Below are 23,473 nucleotides of genomic sequence, written 5' to 3'. Positions count from 1 at the left end.
GATGATTCACTGCAGTGGAAAAGTAAGACTTAAAGGGTCAAGACCAAGACTGACACCAAGACCAGACCGAGACTGACACCAAGACCAGACCGAGACTGATCCAATACCAATTCCTTCCCTCTTGGGCATGTGCTCTCGTACAGGTGTGAATACACCCGAGACGCATTGAGGACAAATTGTTTTCCAGTTTGTCAAACCACTGCGTCGGAGACACATTGTGACCACATTGAACAGAAGTGTAGATGTAATGTGTCACGATGCGTCTGCACTCCGCCCACAGCAACTATGTGAGCAGAAATATTTTGGTGGCTCTGAGCTCAGCTGACGTCAAAGTGGCGACAAAACTTGAGTCTCCTCTTCTTTCGTCGGTTTCTTCAAGGTCGGCCGCGCTGCACTCTGTTTAGAATTAGAATTTAGAATGAGTCATTTTTGCACACACACCAACAGTGATCGTGAATTTGTCCTCCACATTTAACCCGTCTTTATTAAACACCAGTAGTGAACACACAAGCCAGTGCAGGAAGCAACCTTATCTGCGCCCGGGGAGCAATGGGGGCCTGGGGGCCTCTGGGCCACAGACCACTCCACCAGGACAATTTCATGAAATGAGTTAACCCACTGCTGCCAGGTCCAGGAATGTGGGGCCAGCATTTCCAGTGATAGAATGCATCTCTGTTTTGGGAGGTCCAGAGGCTGAGGTGGAGGCTGCTGTGGCTGGACAACACACACCCGTCACCTGTGTGGGTCAGTTTTGCTGGTGACATTGTGAACCAGCATAGCTAACACAACATGTGTTATCAGCTCTGTGTGACAGAAGTGACAGACTCTGGAGAACGCATGTTTATGAACCTGTTTCCAGGAGTGAAAGGTTGTCTAATGGAGAAATGAAGTGGCAAATGTATTCTTCACACAGCATGTGTCAAACCAGTTATTACTGATGTCCCTGCTGGCAGCCATGGCTTCAGTAAATCGATGACTATGATTTATTGTCTCTCTTTAGCAACAAACCATCATCTGCATTCACAATCTGTTCTAATCGTCTTCACTGAGGAGTAGAAGGTGAAAAACTGGACTGAGCAGAGATGAGGAGTTATTAGTGAATTAAAAGTCTTTTTATTTAAAAAATAAAAACAAAGTCATAACAAGTCGTTGGTTAAGTAAACTAGTTCTATATTTCCATGTGGTTTTTTATTAATGCATATTTTACGTCCTACTATCAGTCAATCCAGTCCATAATCACACACTATCAGTTTAACTAGTTTAACAACACAGAAGAGTTTAGAATAAAACTCTAACACACACACACACACACGCGCACACACCTTCCTCGACCAAAAGACAAAAAACATTATGAAAAAAGAGAGAATGCATTTCATGAACACAAACAAAAATATTCCCTAACTACAATTATTTTATTGCTTCTTCAACGTCAAACAACAGAAGAATGTCTCTGTCTTTTCCTGCACACACCTCTCTGTGGTTCAGGGGACGACAGTGTAGGGTTGGTAGGGCAGCATCTTCTGTCGTTCGTTGATCGCATAGATCCATGCGGGTTTGACAAAGTTCAGATTGCCATTCTCCATCAGTGCCTGAGGAAATAAGGAAAAAGCGAGTGAACAAGCAAAGCTCGGGCATCTCATGTTTTCCTTGTGTAATAAATGGAGACAGCGCAGCCACAATAGGAACTGAGTCAACATTCGACTTCTGAACCCACATTTCAATCAGATTCCAAACCAGTGTGGATATCAATGTGCATCATTGTTTGATTTATTTCACCTTGAAAACAAAAACATCACCAATGCTCAAGAGTTCCACGTCATGACTGAAGTAAGGAGTTAACTTACGTCTTCAAAAGAGTCGTGCCAGCCTTCACTGGTCACCACGAACTGTACCTTCTCTGTCATGTAGTCTTCAATCATTCTGCGACACAACAGTGTTTTACAAAGATTTAACTAACGCTCATTTGATTTTCATGCCCTCATAATTGTACACGTTACTAAACAAGTCTTTCTTACCCATCAAAGGCAGCGATGTATCGCAGCAGAAGCCGTCTTTCATTGTGAGGAAATTTACCGTAGAGGAAAAAGTGTCTTCCACTCAGGAAGTCTGAAAGAAATGATTCAATGAGAGTAGAGAGGAGCAGGAGGTCAACTGAGTTCAACCGAGGACAACATGTCCTTTTTCAGGTTCAGACCTGGTTTTAGGGTTATGGTTAGAATTGGGTTTTGGTATTCAAGTATTCAGACCCCTTTAAATGTTTCACTCTTTGTTTCATTGCAGTCATTTTCTAAAAATCAAAAAAGTTCATGTTATTTCTCATGAATGTTCACTCAGCACCACATCTTGATGGAAAGAAAACAGAAAAAGTGAAATATCACATGGTCATAAGTATTCAGAGCCTTTGCTCAGTATTGAGTAGAAGCTCCTTCTGAGCTAGTACAGCCATGAGTCTTCTTGAGAATGATGCAACAAGTGTTTCACACCTGGATTTGAGGATCTTCTGCCATTCTTCCTTGCAGATCTTCTCCAGTTCTGTCAGGTTGGATGGTGAACGTTGGTGGACAGACATGTTCAGGTCTCTCCAGAGATGCTCAATTGGTTTAGGTCAGGGCTCTGACTGGGCCAGTCAAGAATGGTCACAGACTTGTTCTGAAGCCACGCCTTCATTATTTTAGCTGTGTGCTTAGGGTCATTGTCTTGTTGGAAGGTGAACCTTCGGCCCAGTCTGAGGTCCTGAGCACTCTGGAAGAGGTTTTCTTCCAGGATATCTCCAGGTACTTGGCCTCATTCATCTTTCCTTCAATTGTAACCAGTCGTCCTGTCCCTGCAGCTGAAACACACCCCCATAGCATGATGCTGCCACCACCATGTTTCACTGTTGGGATTGTATTGTGCAGGTGATGAGCAGTGCCTGGTTTTCTCCACACATACCACTTAGTTCAATCTTGGTCTCATCAGACCAGAGAATCTTATTTCTCATAGTCTGGGAGTCCTTCATGTGTTTGTTGGCAAACTCTCTGCAGGCTTTCATATGTCTTGCACTGAGGAGAGGCTTCTGTGGGGCCACTCTGCCATAAAGCCCCGACTGGTGGAGGTCTGCAGTGATAGTGGACTTTGTGGAACTTTCTCCCATCTCACTACTGCATCACAGTGATCTTTGGGTTCTTTTCTTTTTTAATAGATTTGCAAACATTTCTACATTTCTGTTCTTTTTTCAGCCAAGATGTGGTGCTGAGTGAACATTAATGAGAAATAAAAGGAACTTCTTTGATTTTAGAAAATGGCTGCAATGAAACAAAGAGTGAAACATTTAAAGAGGTTTGAATACTTTCCGTATCCACTAAGTTGTCATGGATAAGGTTAAGGTAAGAGGCCAGGGAAAACATAATGTTTATGATGTCCTAAAAACAAGTTTGTGTGGAGGAAGAGAACATTTTTACTGTGACAGGACAAAGACTAGAGACAGGAAACCGTAGGAGACACAGATGAGGACAAAGACGAACCTGGAAGCTCAGGAATGGGTTGATCCTCTTCAGCCTCAGCATCTGTGTTTTCGTCCGTCGACCCCAGGTACAGATCCTCCTCTTTCATCATGTTTACTTCTGCTGGTCTTTTCCGTCTGTTGTCCTTCTCGACTCTTTCACAAGAAGCAAACATCTTCATTTTTATGGACCCTCTTCATGTAATCTCTAAATCTTGTCTTGTCTAACCATTAGAAATGATGGTTACAGTTCTATTGGCAGGAAGATACAGCTGTATGCTCTGTGTAGATAATGAATCTAAGAAATTGAAAACGTTTACCTCTGCAGCTCGTCCTCAGTGTCCACAGCAGATTCATCATCATCATCATCATCACCTTTAAAAAAAGTGGAAAAAACTGATTCATTTACCTCATTTGTTATAATACTAAGGATGCACCGGAAATTCAGCAGCTGAAAGGAAAAAAACTGCAGCCATCACACGCCTGTGTACTCCTGCTCAGTCTGTCCACATCAGATTGAACACCAATAAAACGTGTGAGGACACGGTGGAACAGAACCATTAACTGCTGCAAAGTCTCTTTGTGCAAAAGTGAAACAAGATGGAAGATGATGAACTCCCTGCGACATTCACTTCACACCAGAGAACATTGTAGTCAGGTAAGTAAAATGAGATTAAAACACAATGGTACAGAATTGGCATAACAATTTCTTTCGTGTTTTGGTTTCAGTTTTCGGTTTTTCATTTCGGTGCGTTCCTATATAAAAGCAGAAAATGCTGAAAATGAAATACAGTTTATAAGCATGTATGTAAACTTCAGACACACAAGTCGACAATAACAGGGCTACTGAACAAAATGTACATTTACTGATAACACAATCAACTGAGAAATAAATAATGATAATGATGTCAACGAGTGCCGATTTAGATTTCCAGTCCTATATGGTCAAATTCATTTATATAGCACATTAAAAAACAACCCCTGTTGCCCAAAGTAAGGGTCGACCGATATATACAAATGGACCTGATATGAGCCGATAAGAGGGCATACTCCCTCAAGAGTTGTTGACCACAGTGTACAAATACTTCTGTAAACTCGACCATAACTTCTGTAACTCGACCATAACTTCTGTAACCGACCGGAACTTCTGTAACTTTCGACGAACTTCTGTAACTCAACAGTAACTTCTGTAACTCAACAGTAACTTCTGTAACTCAACAGTAACTTCTGTAACTCAAAATTACCGTATCTTCGACCGTAACTTCTGTAATTTGACTGTAACTCGACCATAACTTCTGTAATTCGACCGTAACTCGACTGTAACTTCTACAACTCAACCGTAACTTCTGTAATTTGACCATAACTCGACCATAACTTCTATAATTCGACCGTAACTTGACTGTAACTTCTGTAATTCGACTGTAACTCAACTGTAACTCGACCGTAACTCAACTGTAACTTGACCGCTGTAACTTGACCGTAACTTCTGTAATTTCGAAAGCTGTAACTTGACCCGCTGTAACTTGACCGTGCGTAACTTGACCGTGAAACCGTAACTTGACCGTAACTTGACCGTAACTGTAAACTTCTGTAACTAATTCTGTAACAACTCTGAAAGAACCAAACTCAAAGATGTGCAGCATCTGCCTCGACCGGAACTTCTGTAACTCGACCGGAACTTTTGTAACTCGACCGGAACTTCTGTAACTCGACCAGAACTTCTGTAACTCTGTAGATTCATGAGACTCTGGGCTTGAATACCTCCCTCAGCTTTAAACCGTCTTCTCATTCTTTTTCCACTGTCCAGCTCCCACTTCCTCAGAAATCTCGGATCACATCCACAAATCAACGTCATCTTCCTGTCAATTAGATCCTGCACCTCCCCATTTCTGATTAAAACCTGCCTTGAAAAAACAGTTTCAACACAAATCCACTCTCACTTAAGCCATAGAAACCAGTCAGGTTTCCTCCCACTTCATAGCACTGAATCTGCACTAATCAACAACGACCTCCAGTTTAGAGGAGAATGAGAAATGGAGACGAGAACCACACATGAACCACTTAAACACAAAACAATGTAAGAAAAGAGCTCACAACATAATCAATCACCCTACCACTTTACATCAGGCCTCCAATTAACATAGAAATGAGAAACATCCCCTCACAGTGATTACAATTTTTCTTCCATTCGTGTTTCTACCTCAAACTCCATCTTCATGATGTGATATTCTTGTACTTTACGTTGTTGCATTATTAACTCATCCATTTCTAAGGGCTCCATCAAAGTTGATCCCTTTTTCTAATTCCTGAGATCACATTCACCCCCTTGCTCATCTCAATGAATTCTCTCCTGTTCAGCTGCAATGCTCTGCCACTCTTGTTATTTGAATTATTAGAATTAACCACTTCCCAAACGTTGGGCTAATGTTATTTATATTTATTAAAAAATGTATTAGGAAGTGATGAGATTCAAAAAATATGAATTATCATTTGCATCCTACTCAATTGTTGTGAGTTGTGAATCTCCTTCACCGTTTTCTCTTTTGCCACTGGGAAATTATGTTTTCTCACCTCATCTATGTTTATTTGGATTACTTTGCGGTGGGTGACCATGCAGCACAGTAGTAGAGGTATTTTATTTGAAGTAAATTGAGTAAACAGAGCAAAAACATTCATTCCCAGACACAAACAAAGCAGGAATAAATAAAAGCTACTGGTGGAATATATGCAATTTTAGGACATTGAGGTTTGATTCTCTCCAAATCATAATCTTGTGATTCTCCGCCCTCAGTTTTGATAATTTTCTCTCTCTACACTGTTGCACTGAACTTAATCCCATTCCATCTGTAGAGCTATAGGACTGCAGCTAAACCTGCTCTGTGTTTGTGTAGTATGTCGTTCAACTGTGACCAAGACGGTGAAGGTAAGAGTAGTAGACAATGACAATGCTGATTGTTGACTGAATCTTGTTGAAAATCATTAAAGCAGATGCAAACCTGGTTCCTCTACATCAGTGGAGCCAGCATATTCATCATCTTCCTTCCTGTTCTCTGGTGTTTTTGGGGAGGCCACTTGTGTCCCACTCTTTTGCAGACTCTGCAACAGCAGCATTGAAAGACTGTTAAAACTGACAGTTACAAAACAGAGAAAACAGATAACTACTAAATAAATTACTACCTTTGTGTTCGTCTCCTCTTCACTCCCGTCATCCACTTCCATTTCGCTCTCCGAGCTCGACTCTGCTCCATCCATCAAATACCTGATTTAAAAAAAGTGAACAGTGTATTGGAATGATCAAGGACCAGAGGGAAAATTGCACCCATACAATATTTGTTGCACCGCCAGCTTCAATTCTCAAACTTAGTAAACTTATTAATTAATTAGACATTAGAAAATAAGAATAATCTAAGGCCAATAACAGTGGTTTACAAAATACCAGTATTTAATTTTCACTCACATCATCTTTGAAAACCACAAAAGCATAAGATTTCAACATTATCAGGCATACCACATGACCTTTTAGTATAAGACACATTTTTTACATCCAAAACAAATGGGAGGTTTTCACACTGCTTCCAACAACACTCTACTGATTAGAAATGTTTACTTGGAGTCACATGGTACGCCCGCCCAAGATGGCAGCCTAGGGGAGACCGGAGCTCGCCTATGCCCCAAATCCCACTAAAAACTTTAATTTAAGTCGTTGTTCTAATTTTACTTGGTTTTCTGACATTCTTGGGAGGTGGCATGAGTCAGAAAAGTCACTATTTCCCTCGCAATCAGCCTCTTAATTCCAGGGGGAAGTCTGCGGCGGACCCTCAGGTAAAGCTACAGCTACAGCTACAAAATGGCGGAGACACCGGTTACATCAAAGAGTTCTCATACAGAGAACGTGGCGGCTGAATTAACCAACATCCGAGATATCCTCGAGATCCTGGCTAAAGACATGAATGAGGTGAAAAACGGTGTTGGGTCTTTGAACGAAACTGTTAACAACCTCGGCGGTAGGATCACGGAAGCTGAAGAGAGAATCTCCCGGTTAGAGGATGAAGAAGCTAAGGCTAGCTCAATCATGAAAAACTTGGTGAGACAGAACCAACAGCTGCGGGAGAAAGTGACGGCGCTAGAGGGATTTTCCCGACGCCAGAATATCAGAATCTCTGGTATGAGAACGGAGGGTCGGGATTTGGAAGGATGTTTTAAAACTCTGTTGAGTGAGGCGCTAGACATTGAAGCGGACGCTTGGTATGAGATTGACAGAATCCACCGTGTCGGCCCTGCACCTGCTAACGACTTAAGACCGAGGCACATCATCGTCCGCTTTGTACGGGACAAAGCCAAGGCTGTAGTTCTTACAGCTGCAAGGAAAAGAAACTGATCACTTGGAGGGACATGAGGGTCCGCTTTTTCCAAGATTACGCCCAAGAAATACAGGAAAAATGCATGAAATATGATGAGGTACGGCGTATACTCCAACAACGCAAAATCGAGTACTCATTACGTTACCCTGCGGTCATAACTTTCACGTTGGATAACCGGCGACACCGTTTTTCGGGCCCAGCGGAGGTGAAGAGTTTTTTCAGCTTTGTCATTATGCCTTTTCACTCTCCCAGTTAGCTAAGATTAACAATCCACGGGAGCAGGTGCCTTCATGGGTTAAAATAGAAGAGGAGCTGGTGGCTCCAACCTCCCTTGAGGCGTTATTTACTCAGATGGGAAGACCTGTCCCCTTTAAGGACCCAGTTTTGGCTTTTGTGCAAGAAACCTGGTTCAATGCTCATCAACATATAAAATGTAGCCCATATCTTACCCCTAAATCCTCTATTTGGTACAACAAAAACATTTTAATTGGCAAAAAACCTATTATGTGGGAGAAATGGGCAAAAGCTGGAATAAACTTGCTTTGTGATCTACTTGGCGATAGTGGTTTGAAATCATTTGATGAACTCAAGCATGAGTATAGCCTTGCACAAGAGGATTTTTGGAAATTTTTGCAAATTGGGCACTGCGAACAGAGTTTATGTGGCAGAATGAGAGGTCAAAGGATAAACATACGTGTAAGGCACACAATGTTGTTTGGTTATTTTATTTTTATTGTTTATCTTTTTTATTTTTTTGAAAGGGGACAGTGGAGTATGTATTTATGTCTTGTATTTTGTGAAGGTGACATATGTTGTACTGTCTACCAAAAATATTAATAAAAAAAGGAAATGTTTACTTTTGTGGTGTAACTGAATTTCTTATGGTTCTGAGTGGTGTACACGTCGAACGCCAATCCTCCTGTGGTCTTTTTATCATTCATTCTTTTTTTCCCATTTTTCTTAAATGAAGGTCCAGGGAATATTTGACAGGCAATTTTCTTCTTTATTTATATTCTGTCAGAAAATCAGCCACTGTATTTAATGGTTAGAATTCAGTAATTATACAACAAGAATAAGTAGAGAAATTGTTGCCTGATCTGAATCTGACATGGCATGGAATGATGGAATTGAAATGATGAGTTGGTTTCTAACTGAATGTTTAGAATGTTTAGGACATATATCCAAAATGTAATTACATCCATGAATGAAATACTGCGATATGAACAACACTATCAAGACTAAGACACAGCACACCTCAAATGAAGACAGGCAGAAACAATGGCCACTGCACCGGTGGCTAACCGGCATGAGGATGAGGAAGAGCATGAGAGTATTGATGGCCAAACTTGGTTCACCAGGTAACATATTACAGTATATTACTGTGGCTTGATGAATACAAAGACCTGTAATTATGGGAGGAGCTGAACAACACTATAACTATTAATAAAGATTCAATCAAAATCTAGTTCAGGTAAAAACTTCATTCATCTTAAGCGTGGGAATTTCATATTAAAATGTAATTAATTATGACCTCTGAAGTTTTTAGTCGAATGACTCATTTTCAAATGCAATTATTACCCTACTACATTAATAATTTAAAATTGGAACTGGGGTAGGTGTGAGTTTTCCTTGTTGCCATCAGGGTGCTTTTTTTTACCAACTTTTTAAAAGCTCTTCTATATTTATTCTTTTATATTCTAACTCGTCATTTCACACAAGTGATTTTATATATTAAGGGAAAACTATCCAAACCTACATGGCCCTATGTGAACAAGTGATTCCGCTCCTTGTGAAACCATGACGTAACTGTGGTGAATCTAATTTTTTGGAAAATGTCACTTGCCACACCCAGGCCTGATTACTGCCAGACCTGTTGAATCAAGAGACGACTTAAATAGAACCTGTCAGACAAAGTGAAGTCGGCCAAAAGATCCCAAAGAAGGAAGACATCATGCCGAACAAACGCTCTGGAAAAGGTTACAAAGACTTTTCTAAAGCTTTGGGACTCCAGGGAACCACAGTGAGGGCCATTATTCACAAATGGAGAAAACATAGAACAGTGGGGAACCTTCCCACGAGTGGTCAGTCTACAACAATAGCTGAAAGAAGAAGAAATGTGTGGGGAAAAATAACAAACAATAAAGACAGCAAACAACACCAGATTAACAGAAAACTAATCAACCAAATATAAACTGAAGAAGCAGTAAATGGACTGTATTTACAGTGTTGACACTATACTGTCTAAAGGTCACATTCAGTCATACAGGGATTATCCTGAGTCTTCAATGGTTCCATGTTAATCATCTACTCACACTCTTGGGTTCAGTCTTGTCCAAGGACACTTTGATGTGTGCACTGGAGCAGCCAGAACTGAATCCCTGACCTCTCTAATTAATGAGCAATGCCACTTCACCTTCTGAGCCACAGTGACTCACATCCACCAACGATGTATAAAACCATCAAAAGACTGGATCCTGACTGCATCTGCACTGTGACCTGGGCAGAGCAAACTGCACTTTTCTATACACAGGCACATTTTTTTGAATCCATGAGAAATGAGTGATGAGGTGAAAGAACGTGTGAAATCCAGATGTACTAGTGATTTCAGTTAGGAAACTTGTGGGAGAAGAAAGAAAGAAACAGTCATTACAAACAAATGAGACGAGACGGGAATTTTCTGATCACTAAATGTGTGATTTCTTTTTCCAGGAAAAGATAGATGAATTATGGTAATTCATCCACACAGTTACAGAGCAGCTCGTGATGGATTACTATGTCCAATCAGTTTTTCATCCTGTCCCTGGCAAGCAACTGTTACCATGGTCACAGCTTGTGTTCTTAGACATGTCAATTCACACAAAGAGGTAAAAATAAAAATGTGTATGTGTATGGTTCATCTTCTCAAGAGTGTCCCAGACATGATGAGAAAATGATCACACCAGCTCGAGCCATCAGGTTTAAAGGTCGACCAATATGAGCTCTTCCTCGGCTGATTGCTGATCTTAAAACATGAGGGCAACCCATGGGCAATACATGATGACATTTTTAGTTTTTATTTTTATCGTTAAACATGAACGATCTATCCGACAGATGATCTGCTGTGGCGACCCCTAAACAAAGAAGAACAAGAACAATATCTATTAAATGTGTTTAAACACATCACTTTATTATGACCAGTTGCTGCAAAAATATAATAAGAATATTAAGTTAACTTGGAATGTGTAAAATGAGTCTATTAAAAATCGTAAAAATACACATTTCTGTATTTCAATTGAATTATTGAAAATATTGGGAACATGGTTATTGAGTTCAATCAGGGCTCCAGTAAAAAAAGGCAAGAAGTAAGAGGCAAGAATGCTGTGGACGAGGACACACGCACACACAATCACTCACGCACACACACTCACACTCACACGCACGCTGGACACAAATGTGTTTACTCATTCAGATTTATTGAGATAGACAGAGCTACTTAAGTGTTTTCTGCTCAAGCCTTTCTCTGGGTCGTCACTGATTGGATGATATCTATGGAGAGAGCATGTGTGGAGTGTGTATGTGACGTCACAACCTCATTAGTATATCCACTACACATAATGCAAGGCAGAGACACCATAAGGTGCCATGGGGAGGGACACCATGGGAAAACAGTTTGTTTGGGTACTTGTCATCATCAAAGTAAGTGGTTGCTTTAATTACCCATAGCAGATGCAGCTTTTAAATACAGGACATCATCAAAGCTGCACACTGCACAGTAACAGGAGCTTCACCACGAGAAGTGGGGGATCGTTGGTACATTCATAGACTGAAAAGGCAAACATGAGGGCAAATTGCAGTAACGTTATCATTACAATGCTAGCTTTGAGAATCTTGATTTAAGACCTGGTTCGAGTTAACGTTCCTGCTTAGCTTATAGAGCACGGTCTATAAATCTGCTCAGAAATGTTTTTTGGCCTAAATGCTCTTGTGAAAGTGATTTGAATGATTTATTTTTATGAAATTAATGTCACTATCATTATCAACAGATCTTCTCTCCAACTACTACAGCTTACAAGCACACGTCACATGTGGAAACAGATCTTGCAGCGGAGACATTCTCATTTGTTAACATGAACAGTGAAATGACACAAATGTGAATCAGTCCTTAAGGGTCAGATTTCATAAAACAGCAGCACTGTGTGCCAATAACTCCTGAATCTCACTCTCATCATTGTTATCATTATTATTATTACTATTATTATTATTATTATTATTATTATTAATAACCTTCATGAGCAGAATTTGAGTAGTCTACAGACTGATCCAGCTAGAAATGGATGTTTATGATCACTTAGAAATGACAGCGCCATCAATATAACTCATCAACACCAAAGACAATCTACAATTCTTACTGTTCTTGACTTTTACTCAATTACATGATTTCCATTAATGATTTCTCTGCCAATGAGTTATTTATTAACTTAATTGTTTTCCAAGATGAGAGATGGCATTGATGAACACATTAGTGTTGCTTTCGGTTGATTTCTTTCGACGCAGCTGCGGTGGGATCACGGCCGGGCAGCCGGGGACAAAACCAAGAAAAGATCTACATGGCTCTCCAGTCTCACGCATTGAGCGTCTTTCAGTCTACTATCACCACTACCGCCACACATTGTGTTTCTCACGCTGAAAAAAATGATAATATAAATTTCTCTGGCGCGCCGATATCACTATGGAACCGGTAGGAAACTGTTCTTGTACACATGTGCTCACTATCACTAGCAGATACCCCACCTTGTGGCTAAAAGGAGGAAGCCCACCTCTCTGTATGTGCAACTTCTCATCACAGATACTATTCTGTGAGCTACACTGCTGCACATAACAATACATAAACAAACTGGACATTATAACCTCTTAATATTTGAAATGAAATAACTTAGAAAATATAGAGGAAAGGGTGTGGCTTATTCTGTTACCATTTCTTGTCCGTAAACTAGTGTAGTCATATTCCCATCATCTGTTTTTGTTGTTGAAATAACAGTTCAGCAGTGCAGCTGCAGTAAATACAGTTTCATCGTTGCATAGTCCATTTTAGTCAGGAGGCTACTTTTATTTTTTATTTGTAGTATATCCTGGCCATGCATACATTAATCCTCATCATTAAGCATGTGTCTGTTTACCTCAGTCCCAAAGGCCTCAAAATCATAACCCAACAACATGATTTTGAATACCTTATTAAATACACCTTAAATACAACTAAAATGACAGTTTAACACAAAGACTGGACTAAATCTAAAATCCAAACAGGCCGCCAAAAACAACACTAGAACACATCTTGAAATTGCAATGGTGAATCGTTCAACTGGAAGGTTGTGGGTTTGATTCCTGCTTCCCAGCTCTGTGTGTCCTTGGGCAAGACACTTAACCCCACATTGCTCCTGATGGCTGTGCCGTGAGTGCGTGAACAATGTTTGATAGATAATTTGCTGCAAATAGACACGCTCTATGAATGTGAGGGAATGGGTAATACTAGTAGTATAAAGCAGCTTTGAGTGGTGCAAACAGAGGCCATTTAGCATTTCATTTGAGAATGTAGATCCAACCAACATTCATTTAAATAAATTAGTACCGATTAGAACATTCAATTATCAAAATGTCTAGTTTTATCTGTTTATGTGTCTCTCTCCTCCTCTTCTCAGCACTTTATCATGACAATAACTTGGTTTTCTCTCCCTCCCCTTAGTTTGTGCTCTTCTTCTCCGTCCTCTCTCTCTCACAGGTGTAACTGATTCCACAGCATCAACACCACAGTTCATATACTACAACTAGAACCATTACTATATATTATATAGCAATTGTTATTATTATCATCACCATCCATCCTTCATCTGCATCATGTCCTTCTCCAAGACTCACAAAATGGTGCAAGAGGCATGTCACACCCTGGGCGACATGATGATAATTGTTATGTCATTGATTTTTTGAAATGCTCCTGGTCTCTATCTTCTTCATCTCTTGAAAGAACAGTCACTACTCAACTCCAAGTTTCAGTCTGGTTTCCACCGCTTCCACAGCACTGAAACATCACAACCACCACCTTCTTCCAGCTGACTCTGGACTATCCTCAATACTCATCCTGTTTGCTCCGAGTGTGGCCTTTGACACCATCTCACACACCATCTCAAACACCACCTCGCACAACATCTCACACACCATCTCACACACCATCTCACACACCATCTCACACAACTTCTCACACACCATCTCACACACCATCTCACACAACTCACACAACTTCTCACACAACTTCTCACACAATTTCTCACAACTTCTCACACAACATCTCACACAACATCTCACACAACATCTCAAACACCACCTCACACAACATCCTCCTAGACAGACTTCGCTCCATTGGCATCACGCACACACCCACATGCGCGCACACACACACTCAGTTCATTCAGTGAATTCATTCTCCTCCCCCTTGGCCAAATCTTCTATGAACACCACATCCACTTCCTCCCCTACACGGACGACACCCAGCTAGAGATGTAACTAGAAATTAAATTTCCGTATTAGTGACAAAATGATCACGGTTTCCGCTGTATTTTTAAAATATGTTCCAAAAAAGCACTGATACAAAATAAATTTAGATAAATATATTTCACATCAAACTTTCTACAATTAAACAGCAACAATCTAACTCGCAGTAAATCCACCTTATCCTAATTCTTCAAGCTCCCACTCCCCTCAGGTAAAGAGCCTGGGTGTCATCCTCCACAGCATGCTCTCACTTACTTCCACCTCCAGTCAACTGATGACCATAATCATGTAGCTCTGTGTTGCTCTGAAGGTCCAGCAATCTGTTGTTAGGGCCACTAAATCTGCACTGACCTCCAATCGTTTATTCCTTAACATGATCATACATGGAAGGCAACGCCTCCTTTTGTAGTAAGATGTGACCTGCTCTCTGTAGCGTGGTTCCAGTGCACTAATGAGTGCAGGGTTTTCCACCAGTGAACAAGGTCCAAACACGTCTATAGCTCTAGTTATCGCTTTAGTGCGAGTTGAATTTCGAGGAGGTTTCGCTACGGCTACATCCTTATGATGCATGTGATGACCTGTGCTTTGCTACACGTGCATAACACTGTGGTTTTCTCACAGGAAACATCCAATATTTCCACACCAGTGATTTCTGAGACGCGGGAGGGGTTTCAAATTCAGTCGATGTGTGGCCCAAATCAGCAGTTGCCATAGTTACTATTAGTTGGCAGCAGTTTTGGATTAGTGGGGTAACAAGGTAACGTGTAGTCATGCTACAATGGCTACAACCACAACACTGTGTGTTTCTCCCTGGCACACTGGGGGCGTGGTTAAATCCTTGATTCCATCTATGCTTTCTGAGCATTGGTTCTCGTCTGGGGCTCATTTAAAAAAAAGAAAAAGAAAATTATTCTGATGAATCATTATAAATGTTCTTTTATGCGACACCTTATTCTTGTTTAACAATCATTCACATTATATGAACGTTATGGAGAGCTGGAACACAGAGCGATAAACAACACTGGGACAGTGGCGTTTATGTGACTTCAAAGCCGTCTATTTACCACGGGATTCTTGGAGTACTGGCCTCAATTTAAAGTATCGCAATGAACAGCATCCAATGTAAAATTGGCATCTTGGCAAGTGAAAACATGTATATTAATGCAGTCACCTTCTTCAATTAACAAGGAGAAATATGAAATAGTGTTTCAAATGCAGAGTATGTTATTATGTTATTGATTTTCCAAATGGACTAATGCAGAGAGGAGTATGGTGGTGATAAAGGGATACAATGCAGTAGAGGAATAAGCTGACATTTACATCAAAAAGGTACCAGGGAAACTACTTTCATGACAATATTAGAAAATATTATCACCAGAGATTAATAAAGATCTGAAAATGCTCCCATCAGTTTTCCATTACCTGTGTATTTAGGTTTTTCTGCAGAGTTGCTTCATTGTGGAGCTGTGTCCAGGTTTTTTCATCTGACCCATAAGTCAAAAACAAACACAATCCATTTGGCTTTAGTTGTGCACGTTTACACGACAGCCCATAGTACAATACCTCTGGAAACCAGCGCTACCACTGAATCTATGTTGTGAAGTGGCTAAGCAGCAATAATAAACTAATGAGTTCAGTAACCTAGGTTACCTGGTGAAATACTGATACTGACACCCATTCTGGAGTCAGACGTGATGATTGTGGAAGCAATAAGTATGAAGCGATTCCACAATTGAAAAAGCTTCACACGGTGTGACATACTGTCAGCGCAGTAAGTAGCAGTCACCTGATTAGTGATCAGCTATAAATGATACATTATACACAGATTTGTGCCTTGATGTTGCAAAATGAGTCATATAATTAGATCACAGCAGACACGAGCTGTTCAAGGTTACAATGTTGAAGTACGTTGGCATTCCTGCTGTGACAGGTGTATTTTTGGATGCTTCAATCAAGGTGATTACATTGTACAGACTGACCTGAATGTTTGAATCAGGTGTACTGTAGTCTTTACCGTTTATGGGAGATCTTCTGCTTTCTCTTATGACAGTCCAACACCCATTCCTTCCGTATGATAATGCCCCCTGCTGACTTCACTTGGCTGTACTTGGGGGTGTTAGCAAAGGCACAGCTGGAGATGAATGGGTGAAACACACACACACACACACACACACACACACACACACACACACACAGTTAGATCACTAAAAAAAAACTGACAAGGTCAACAGTCACAGTCAGTTTTTGTCAGTGTTATAACTGTAACCACACCAGCATCAAACATGAGTTTAACATTACAGTTTCTACAGACGTGAAGAGGTCAGAGGGGAACGGTCAGTCTGGCTGACAGTAAGTCATTATTAACATCAACATCTCTGACCTACAGCAGCGGAACACCACTCCTCTTAATTAGCTAGATAATAAGTGGTCAGTCAGTGTCTGTTCTCATTTTCATTCTTGAGAGCGACTTACATGAGGTGTGTGGAGTCTGGTGTCCAGTCAGGTCGGTACTTGGCTCCCATATCCACAGCCTTTTCCCTCAGGTCCCCTCTAAAAGGGTTTTGGAAGCCACTGAGGACAAACACCACCCCCTGCATGATCTGCTTGAATGGGACCTGCTGTGTGACCTGGGATTTTGCTTGTTTGGGTGTTGACTGACTTTCCCTCTTCTTATCAGAAGACTTCTGTGCCAGAGAAGCTAGAGACACAGTTCAGATAATAAGGGATGTTTTAATAAGGGTTAGGGTTAGAAACTTAGTTAAGTGTTACCTTTTGCAGCACTGGAACTGGAGGTGCTGGATGAACTTGGCTTATCTCTGGGGTTTGCAGCTTTGGCCTCTGGTGAGCCAGCAGGACTCATTTTCTTCACGGACGGAGAACCAGTCGACAGACGTTCTTTGCTGAACTCAAATTTTCTTTTTGCTGGTTGCTATTAGAAAAAAAACATTCATGTAAGAAAAGGAACAATTAAAATAATGTGCACCCATACACTCGCTGGCCACGTGGCCAATTTCACAAAGCATCATGGAGACATACTCAAGATGACCTCCTGAGCTTAAAACTAAGTATCAGAATAACAGACTTGGAATGTGATATAGTGTCTGTCTGTCTGTCTGTCTGCAATAACCTTTTCTGGGACAGTGATTGAGCAGGTGCACACTTGTGGGGTGTTTTATACCTGTGGTGGTGTGGCAGCGGTTGAAGAGGAAGCTTGGCTTGATGAGTGGGAGGTGCCACCAGACTGCAGGGCAGCAGCAGCATAACTCAGCTTGTCACTCTGTGGAGACACTGAAACAACAGTACAGACAACATGAGCTGACAGGGCAAAGCTATTCCTGCTATAAATGCTATTTGTATTTGGTTATTAGGCAGATTGGACAATCTATAGACTATAGTGAGACTGAATGGTTGTTTGTCTCTATGTGGCCTGGTCCAGGCTGTACCCCGCCTTTTGCCCTATGTAAGCTGGGCTTAGCAACGGGCTTTTAGCAGGTGGTGAATGAATTACCTTTAAGTGAAGTGCTTGGTTTTGTTGTAACGTCCCGACTGAAAAAGAGACTGCCAGGCTGAAGACTGGGTCCAGAAGAAGGAGACTCATCCTTCACCCTGAACTGTCCCAGCTTTGTCAGCTTCTGGCAGAAGCAAAGAGAGGGTTAGTCAGGGCCACAGGAGGACAGGAATCTGTATGAGATGATGCTGTGCCACTGTGATGCCAGAGTGATTTTACGAGTGTCAGTGAACTCATCACAGCCCAGCAGAAACATAGCTGCGACGACGCATCACTCCTGTAATCAAACCTAGGACCACTGACTGGAAAAAACAAGCACTTTTAATGGAGATAACTCAGAATGGTGCTATTTAGAGCTGAAACGATTCATCCATAATTAATCGACAACTATTTTGAACCAATTTCTTTGCTCTGGAGAACAAATAAATCATTAAAAGTGAATCATTTTGGTTTGTGGACAAAACAAGACATTTGAGAACATCATCATGTCCAGGTTTGACAAACACAGATCAACATTTAAGGTTTTCTGATATTTTAAGGACCAAATGATAAATCGATGAATTGAGAAAATAATCAACAGATTAATCGATTTTGAAAATAATAGTTAGTTGCAGCTCTAGTGCTATTGCCTTGTAAGATTACACTGCAGCCATTGCTGCCTGCTGATCTACTGGACCAATTATGAAACTTTTTCAACAACACAAGATCAAATCAAAATAAAAACGTCAGAGTTCCCTTTTTGAAGAACAGTTGAATGAGAGTCAGTGTCCTCCAGCTGACAGTACTGTGCACTGTGAACATTAGATCTTAAATCTTATACTTTATTAATCCCCTTAGGGAAATTATTTCTCTGCATTTAACCATCCTAGAATTAGGAGCAGTGGGCTGCCACACTGAGTAGTAATGGGGGTTGGGTACCTCGCTCAGGGGTACCCCAGCCCTTTTGACCTGGTGGGGACTTGAACCAGCGACCCTCTGGTTACAAGCCAAATTCCCTTTCCACTTGGTCACGGGCCGCCCGTGAGAAAATTAGGGGAGGGAATCACCAGACACCACCATGCCACGATATCACAGTATTTAAGTAACAGTCTGACATTATCCCGATAAAATACTAAATATGTGGGAAAAGACATACACTGTGATATATTCACACAACAGCTCGAGTGAGCACTTGGCACCATCTAGTGGCCTGAAATGTAATGAAATGGTAATGCACAAAGGTTTGTTTATTGGCAACATCAGTAAAAGAAAATCTGTTACTTGGTGTCTCAAAAGTCATATAATATTATTGAGTGATCAGTGATATTTCACCGTATACATTTTTCCACCCACCTCTAGTAAACATGGTTGCCAGTGGAGAATAAGCTACTCTACGGTCAGGGAAATGCTAAACACCACACAACATGAAAACATTATGGTATATATTATATTATATGTACATATACATATACATTATAATATTGTAAAAGATGATAAAGTACAATATTATGACAAAGCGGGGATTTATTTTCAAACTTATTATAGATGGTTATAAAGTAATTTATCATTACTGATAAATGTGATACACACATTAATTAGAGTTGAAGAAACATTCTCTATGTTGAGTGAAATAATCTGGAGTTATAAAACTACTTTTAACATAATAACTTAATAATCTGATCATGTTAGATTCTTAAGTGAAACAGTCTGAGACTGACTCCAATTCTTAGTTAATTGTTAACTGTACAATCAAATCTGTTCAGAAATGTTTTTGGCCTAAATGTTCTGTTATACAGGGTTATGTTTTAACAGAGGGAAATAGTTTGGTTGCACTGTTGCACTGTAACTTGCTGTTTGAATTAACCTTAATTATCCTGAATAACACTAGTAAAAGCTAATATTAAAGTGGACATATTATACCCTATTTCCCCCATTTAAATAGTTCCCTGGTGTCCTAATGAACATGTCAGTGACATGCTTTGGTCAAAATACCATAAGGATGAAGCATCATAGCAGTTCAATAACCCTGCTAAACACGCCCCTTTCAGAACGCTCGGTTTTGTGCATGGTCCCTTTATATGCAAATGAGACACAGGCAAAAACACGCCCACTTCTTCCAGGGGGTTTCTGATTTGTCTTCTTTACAGCGCTCACTCACTCAGCTCCTGTTCCCTCTGCTCCATTCCTCTCCCCCTCCCTCCACTAGTTCTCTGACAATATCAACATGGCAGCGTGAGCAGAAAACAGCGAGAGTGTCGTCACAGGAAGAGACGTCCTACATAAGGATCGAGCCGAACGCTGTCCAACTGTAAATCAGTTAAAAACACTTAGGGACAGCACCACTGATCCACCGCTGATCGCTGCATAAACTGCTGCTGTATGTGACTGCATCAGACAGAGTCTGTGCTCCGGTCATGGAGGACGTACTGAACAAATATGTTTAATTAGGACGTGTCAGAATGGTCAGTTATGACCTCTATGTGACCTTTTCTTAACAATGTGTGTGTTTGTACGTCGCTGACTAAATATTGATGTGAAGTGGTGCAAACACACAAACACACGTTTGCTGACTTTATCCGGCACATTAGCTTCATATATAAAATCCTCTGTAAAACACTGTGCTCCACTGTGCAGCCACCAAGAGCACACTTGTCCCTCCGCGTTGACATAATAGCGCTCTTCCTCCCTCGCCTGCACTCTCGCAGGGACAAGGTGGAGCTAAGGTGGAGCTCGCGAAGTAAACTTACTGGTGGGCGGTAACATCTGCGGTGAAATGCGCATGCTGCCGTCATAAGCGCAGGGAATTCAACATGGAGTGTTTTATGGCCTATACTTACACTAAGGGGGACCACGAAAACATGACTGAGTATTCTTTTTCCACACTTTGGCGACTGGTAGGGCCTCCAGAGTCCCAAATATTGTAAAGTATTGAAATGGTTAAAAAGTTAATTTTGCATAATATGTCCCCTTTAATGTAACCTTATTGTAAAGTGTTACCATCAAAATGTAGAAATATGTAAATGAATGTAGAAATAGATGTTTTCTAAACTGGCTGATAAGTTTGTACACATGCTCTGGCACGGTCACCATGTTAAGAAAACAAGTCTTTTACTTACTGGGGAAGTTGTTGGAGGAGGGTCATTTTTGTCCGGTGGTGAATGGAACTTCACAAAAGCCAGTCCATATGCAATGTTCTATGAAGGGAAAGAATACGGAATTAAACTCACTTTCATTTTACCCTCAAACTAGTGCTCAGTGGTAGAATCAGAAATGAATTTTTACACAGTATTATTTCAGCGCGCGCGTGTGTGTTCATATTGCACGTGTGTGGTCAAGCAAGAGAGAGGGAGTGGCACGTCCGAGTGTTTGTCTGTCAATGTAACTGTGTACATTCTTGTTACTCTGGACATTAAACAGTGTTTTGCTTTCAAATGTTCACCTGACATGATGACACAACATCAATTAAAATACTTCCAGTATGGACACATTTTTCACAATACACAGTACGTTCTGTCCTCAGTGGCTTCAGTGGCCCAACAGCTTTAGTTATTTCTTTGTGTGAAAGTGACTCAGTGAACAGACTCCTTCACGCCACAGAAATGCCGGGTGATGCCGGCGTAAATTAGCATTCACGTTACTGAGAGCTGACTTGACTTTGGTTAAACAGTGCTTGTAGACGGTCTGTTATTGACAAGATTGCAACGGTTGATGCTAATGGAGCCGCAAAGTGGATTTAAAAGATGACAGTCCCTCAAACGTTTGGTGATTTTCTCACCAATTTCCTCCACGTCCTGTTCCGACGGTCTATGGTGACCATTCAACAATAAAATCAAACCATTGATGTATGAATTGTGAAGTAAGCTTTTTAGACGCTGGGCCCCGTACCTTGCTATATGGCTGGCTACATACAATTTTCACTCTGTCCCACTTCTCCTGTGATGTGCTCTTCTGCAGCTGGTTAGGCCCAAAGAAACGCACTCGGTTCATGTTGGTGCCATTACGACTTTCCGTTGGGGACATGAAGGATGATGTTACTAGAAGAACCTGGGGGAGACATTCAAATCAAAGAAGAAAATGTGTTCACACTGAGAGATGTCTATGAAGGAAGTTAAATATTTGAACAGGTTTCATTTGTGAGAGTACCTCATAATCCTGGTCTCTGACAGAAGAGGAATTTCCAACTAGAACCTCCACAAAGGCTGAACCTTCATTTCCTAAGTCAATGCTATGCACCTGCTCCTCCTTCTCCAACTGAGAAGAAAAACAGCAGCACTTTTAATAAAGTAAAAATATGAAAACAAATTAAACTACTTATTTGTTATTTTAAGAGAGTACCAACAGTACCAACAGTTACAGTACTACATTCAAGGTATGAACATGTGTCATCCAAACACAGGGAGCGGCAGAGTTGACAGTGTGTGTGTGTGTGTGTGTGTGTGTGTGCGCTTGTATTGAGGGAGAAGTGAGGGATTTTTGACATTTTCCCTCAGTTAACATCCAGCAGTGAAATGCTGCAAATGTCAATCAGGAGTCAATCAGTGTCGCACTTTTGAAGGACAGGGACATAAAGAGGGACATTTTTTTTTCTTCTTATTCTCTGTGTAACAATGGGAGCCTGTAAGTAATCGTGTCGTGACATCGAGAGAGAAGAATTTCATTTGAGAGACAGCATGTAAGTGTTTTTTATGACAATAAAGCTTTTGAATTCTTTGAGTGTATTTTTTTTCTATGCTGAGTTGCTGCTTGTTTATGTTGATGTGAAACACTGGACACCGTATTGATATACGGTGTCCAGTGTGGGACATTAGTAGGACGTCAGATGTGTAACCTGCAGAATGACTGATGTCTGCTTCTCGCCGGGTTTTGCTGCTTTCCACTTCCTGTAGGTGTCAGAGCTCAGCAGGTTGTCTGCTTTGTGAGTCTGGGACACAAGAGGACACAAGAGGACACAAGAGGACACAGAGGATTTCACTCACTTATAACAATAAAACTGACTCGAATGACAGAAGAACGACTTACAGTGTCCTCGGTGCTGCAAGACACAACGTGTTTGATCTTGATTTCGGGCATCTTCTCGATTCCTCACTGTTCATCATCAACAACAACAACAACAACAATAATGATTATAAGCAAGTTTGAGAGTGAATAAAACAGCACTCGTCCCTGCGCTTTGGTGGTTATCTACACATAACACAGATACAACGAGTCCTCTAAACATTAACTTTAAACCAGGCGCGTGACTAAACTGCTTTAAACTGCTTTGTTTTCACTTAGCGAGACAGCGTTGGTTAGCGTGTTAGCATGCTAGCACACAACAGGCACTTTTCCGAATTCGCATGGATTTATTTCTGTGAATGTTCTCATGAAAGTACCTGTTCAACGATCACCGCTGTCTCTGGTCGCTCAGCAAGAACTCATATGTTAATATCTATATATATATATATATATATATATATCACTTCTTTAAACCACGACACAACTGTGGCCACAGTGTGTGTGTGTGTGTGTGTGTGTGTTATGACGCAGAACGTCCCCATCCACTGAGCGGGTTCTTCTTCTTCTTCTTCTTCTTCTTCTTCTTCTTCTTCTGGTTCTTCTTCTTCTTCTTCCTCTACGATGGTC

General features: G+C 40.9%; 1 protein-coding gene across 3 annotated transcripts; it reads right to left on the bottom strand.

Annotated features, from left to right (window-relative positions):
* Positions 1 to 1,090: 1,090 nt before the first annotated feature.
* LOC122762451 (DNA repair protein XRCC1-like) lies at positions 1,091 to 23,414 on the bottom strand. Of its 3 annotated transcripts, none has more exons than XM_044017640.1 (18): positions 23,224 to 23,414; positions 22,871 to 22,936; positions 22,680 to 22,772; positions 21,995 to 22,102; positions 21,737 to 21,895; positions 20,968 to 21,045; positions 17,873 to 17,996; positions 17,543 to 17,652; positions 17,134 to 17,293; positions 16,837 to 17,062; positions 16,379 to 16,495; positions 6,659 to 6,740; positions 6,477 to 6,577; positions 3,802 to 3,852; positions 3,504 to 3,637; positions 2,016 to 2,106; positions 1,845 to 1,920; positions 1,091 to 1,589 (listed from the first exon to the last, which is right to left on the bottom strand). In XM_044017640.1, the coding sequence occupies exons 2-18, from the start codon at positions 22,919 to 22,921 to the stop codon at positions 1,482 to 1,484; spliced, it is 1,869 nt and encodes a 622-aa protein (XP_043873575.1). In that variant the 5' UTR covers positions 22,922 to 22,936; positions 23,224 to 23,414; the 3' UTR covers positions 1,091 to 1,481. The 3 variants fall into 3 exon arrangements, with proteins under 3 accessions (XP_043873575.1, XP_043873572.1, XP_043873574.1); XM_044017637.1 differs by having other exon boundaries at positions 3,802 to 3,856; positions 6,478 to 6,577; XM_044017639.1 differs by having other exon boundaries at positions 3,802 to 3,857; positions 6,476 to 6,577; positions 17,873 to 17,993.
* Between the last annotated feature and the right edge of the window lie 59 nt (positions 23,415 to 23,473).

Source organism: Solea senegalensis, unplaced genomic scaffold (genome assembly GCF_019176455.1).
Source record: "Solea senegalensis isolate Sse05_10M unplaced genomic scaffold, IFAPA_SoseM_1 scf7180000015688, whole genome shotgun sequence".
NCBI classification, from domain to species: domain Eukaryota; kingdom Metazoa; phylum Chordata; class Actinopteri; order Pleuronectiformes; family Soleidae; genus Solea; species Solea senegalensis.
This window is presented reverse-complemented; position numbering and strand designations above follow the sequence as displayed.

Excerpts from the sequence above, each read along its gene's own strand:
- LOC122762451 (XM_044017637.1), bottom strand. The coding sequence starts at position 22,921 with ATGCCCGAAATCAAGATCAAACACGTTGTGTCTTGCAGCACCGAGGAC. Across the intron at positions 22,773-22,870 it reads CTTGCAGCACCGAGGACACT|ACTCACAAAGCAGACAACCT; the intron begins GTAAGTCGTTCT and ends CTTGTGTCCCAG. Across the intron at positions 1,590-1,844 it reads GGCACGACTCTTTTGAAGAC|GCACTGATGGAGAATGGCAA; the intron begins GTAAGTTAACTC and ends TTATTTCCTCAG.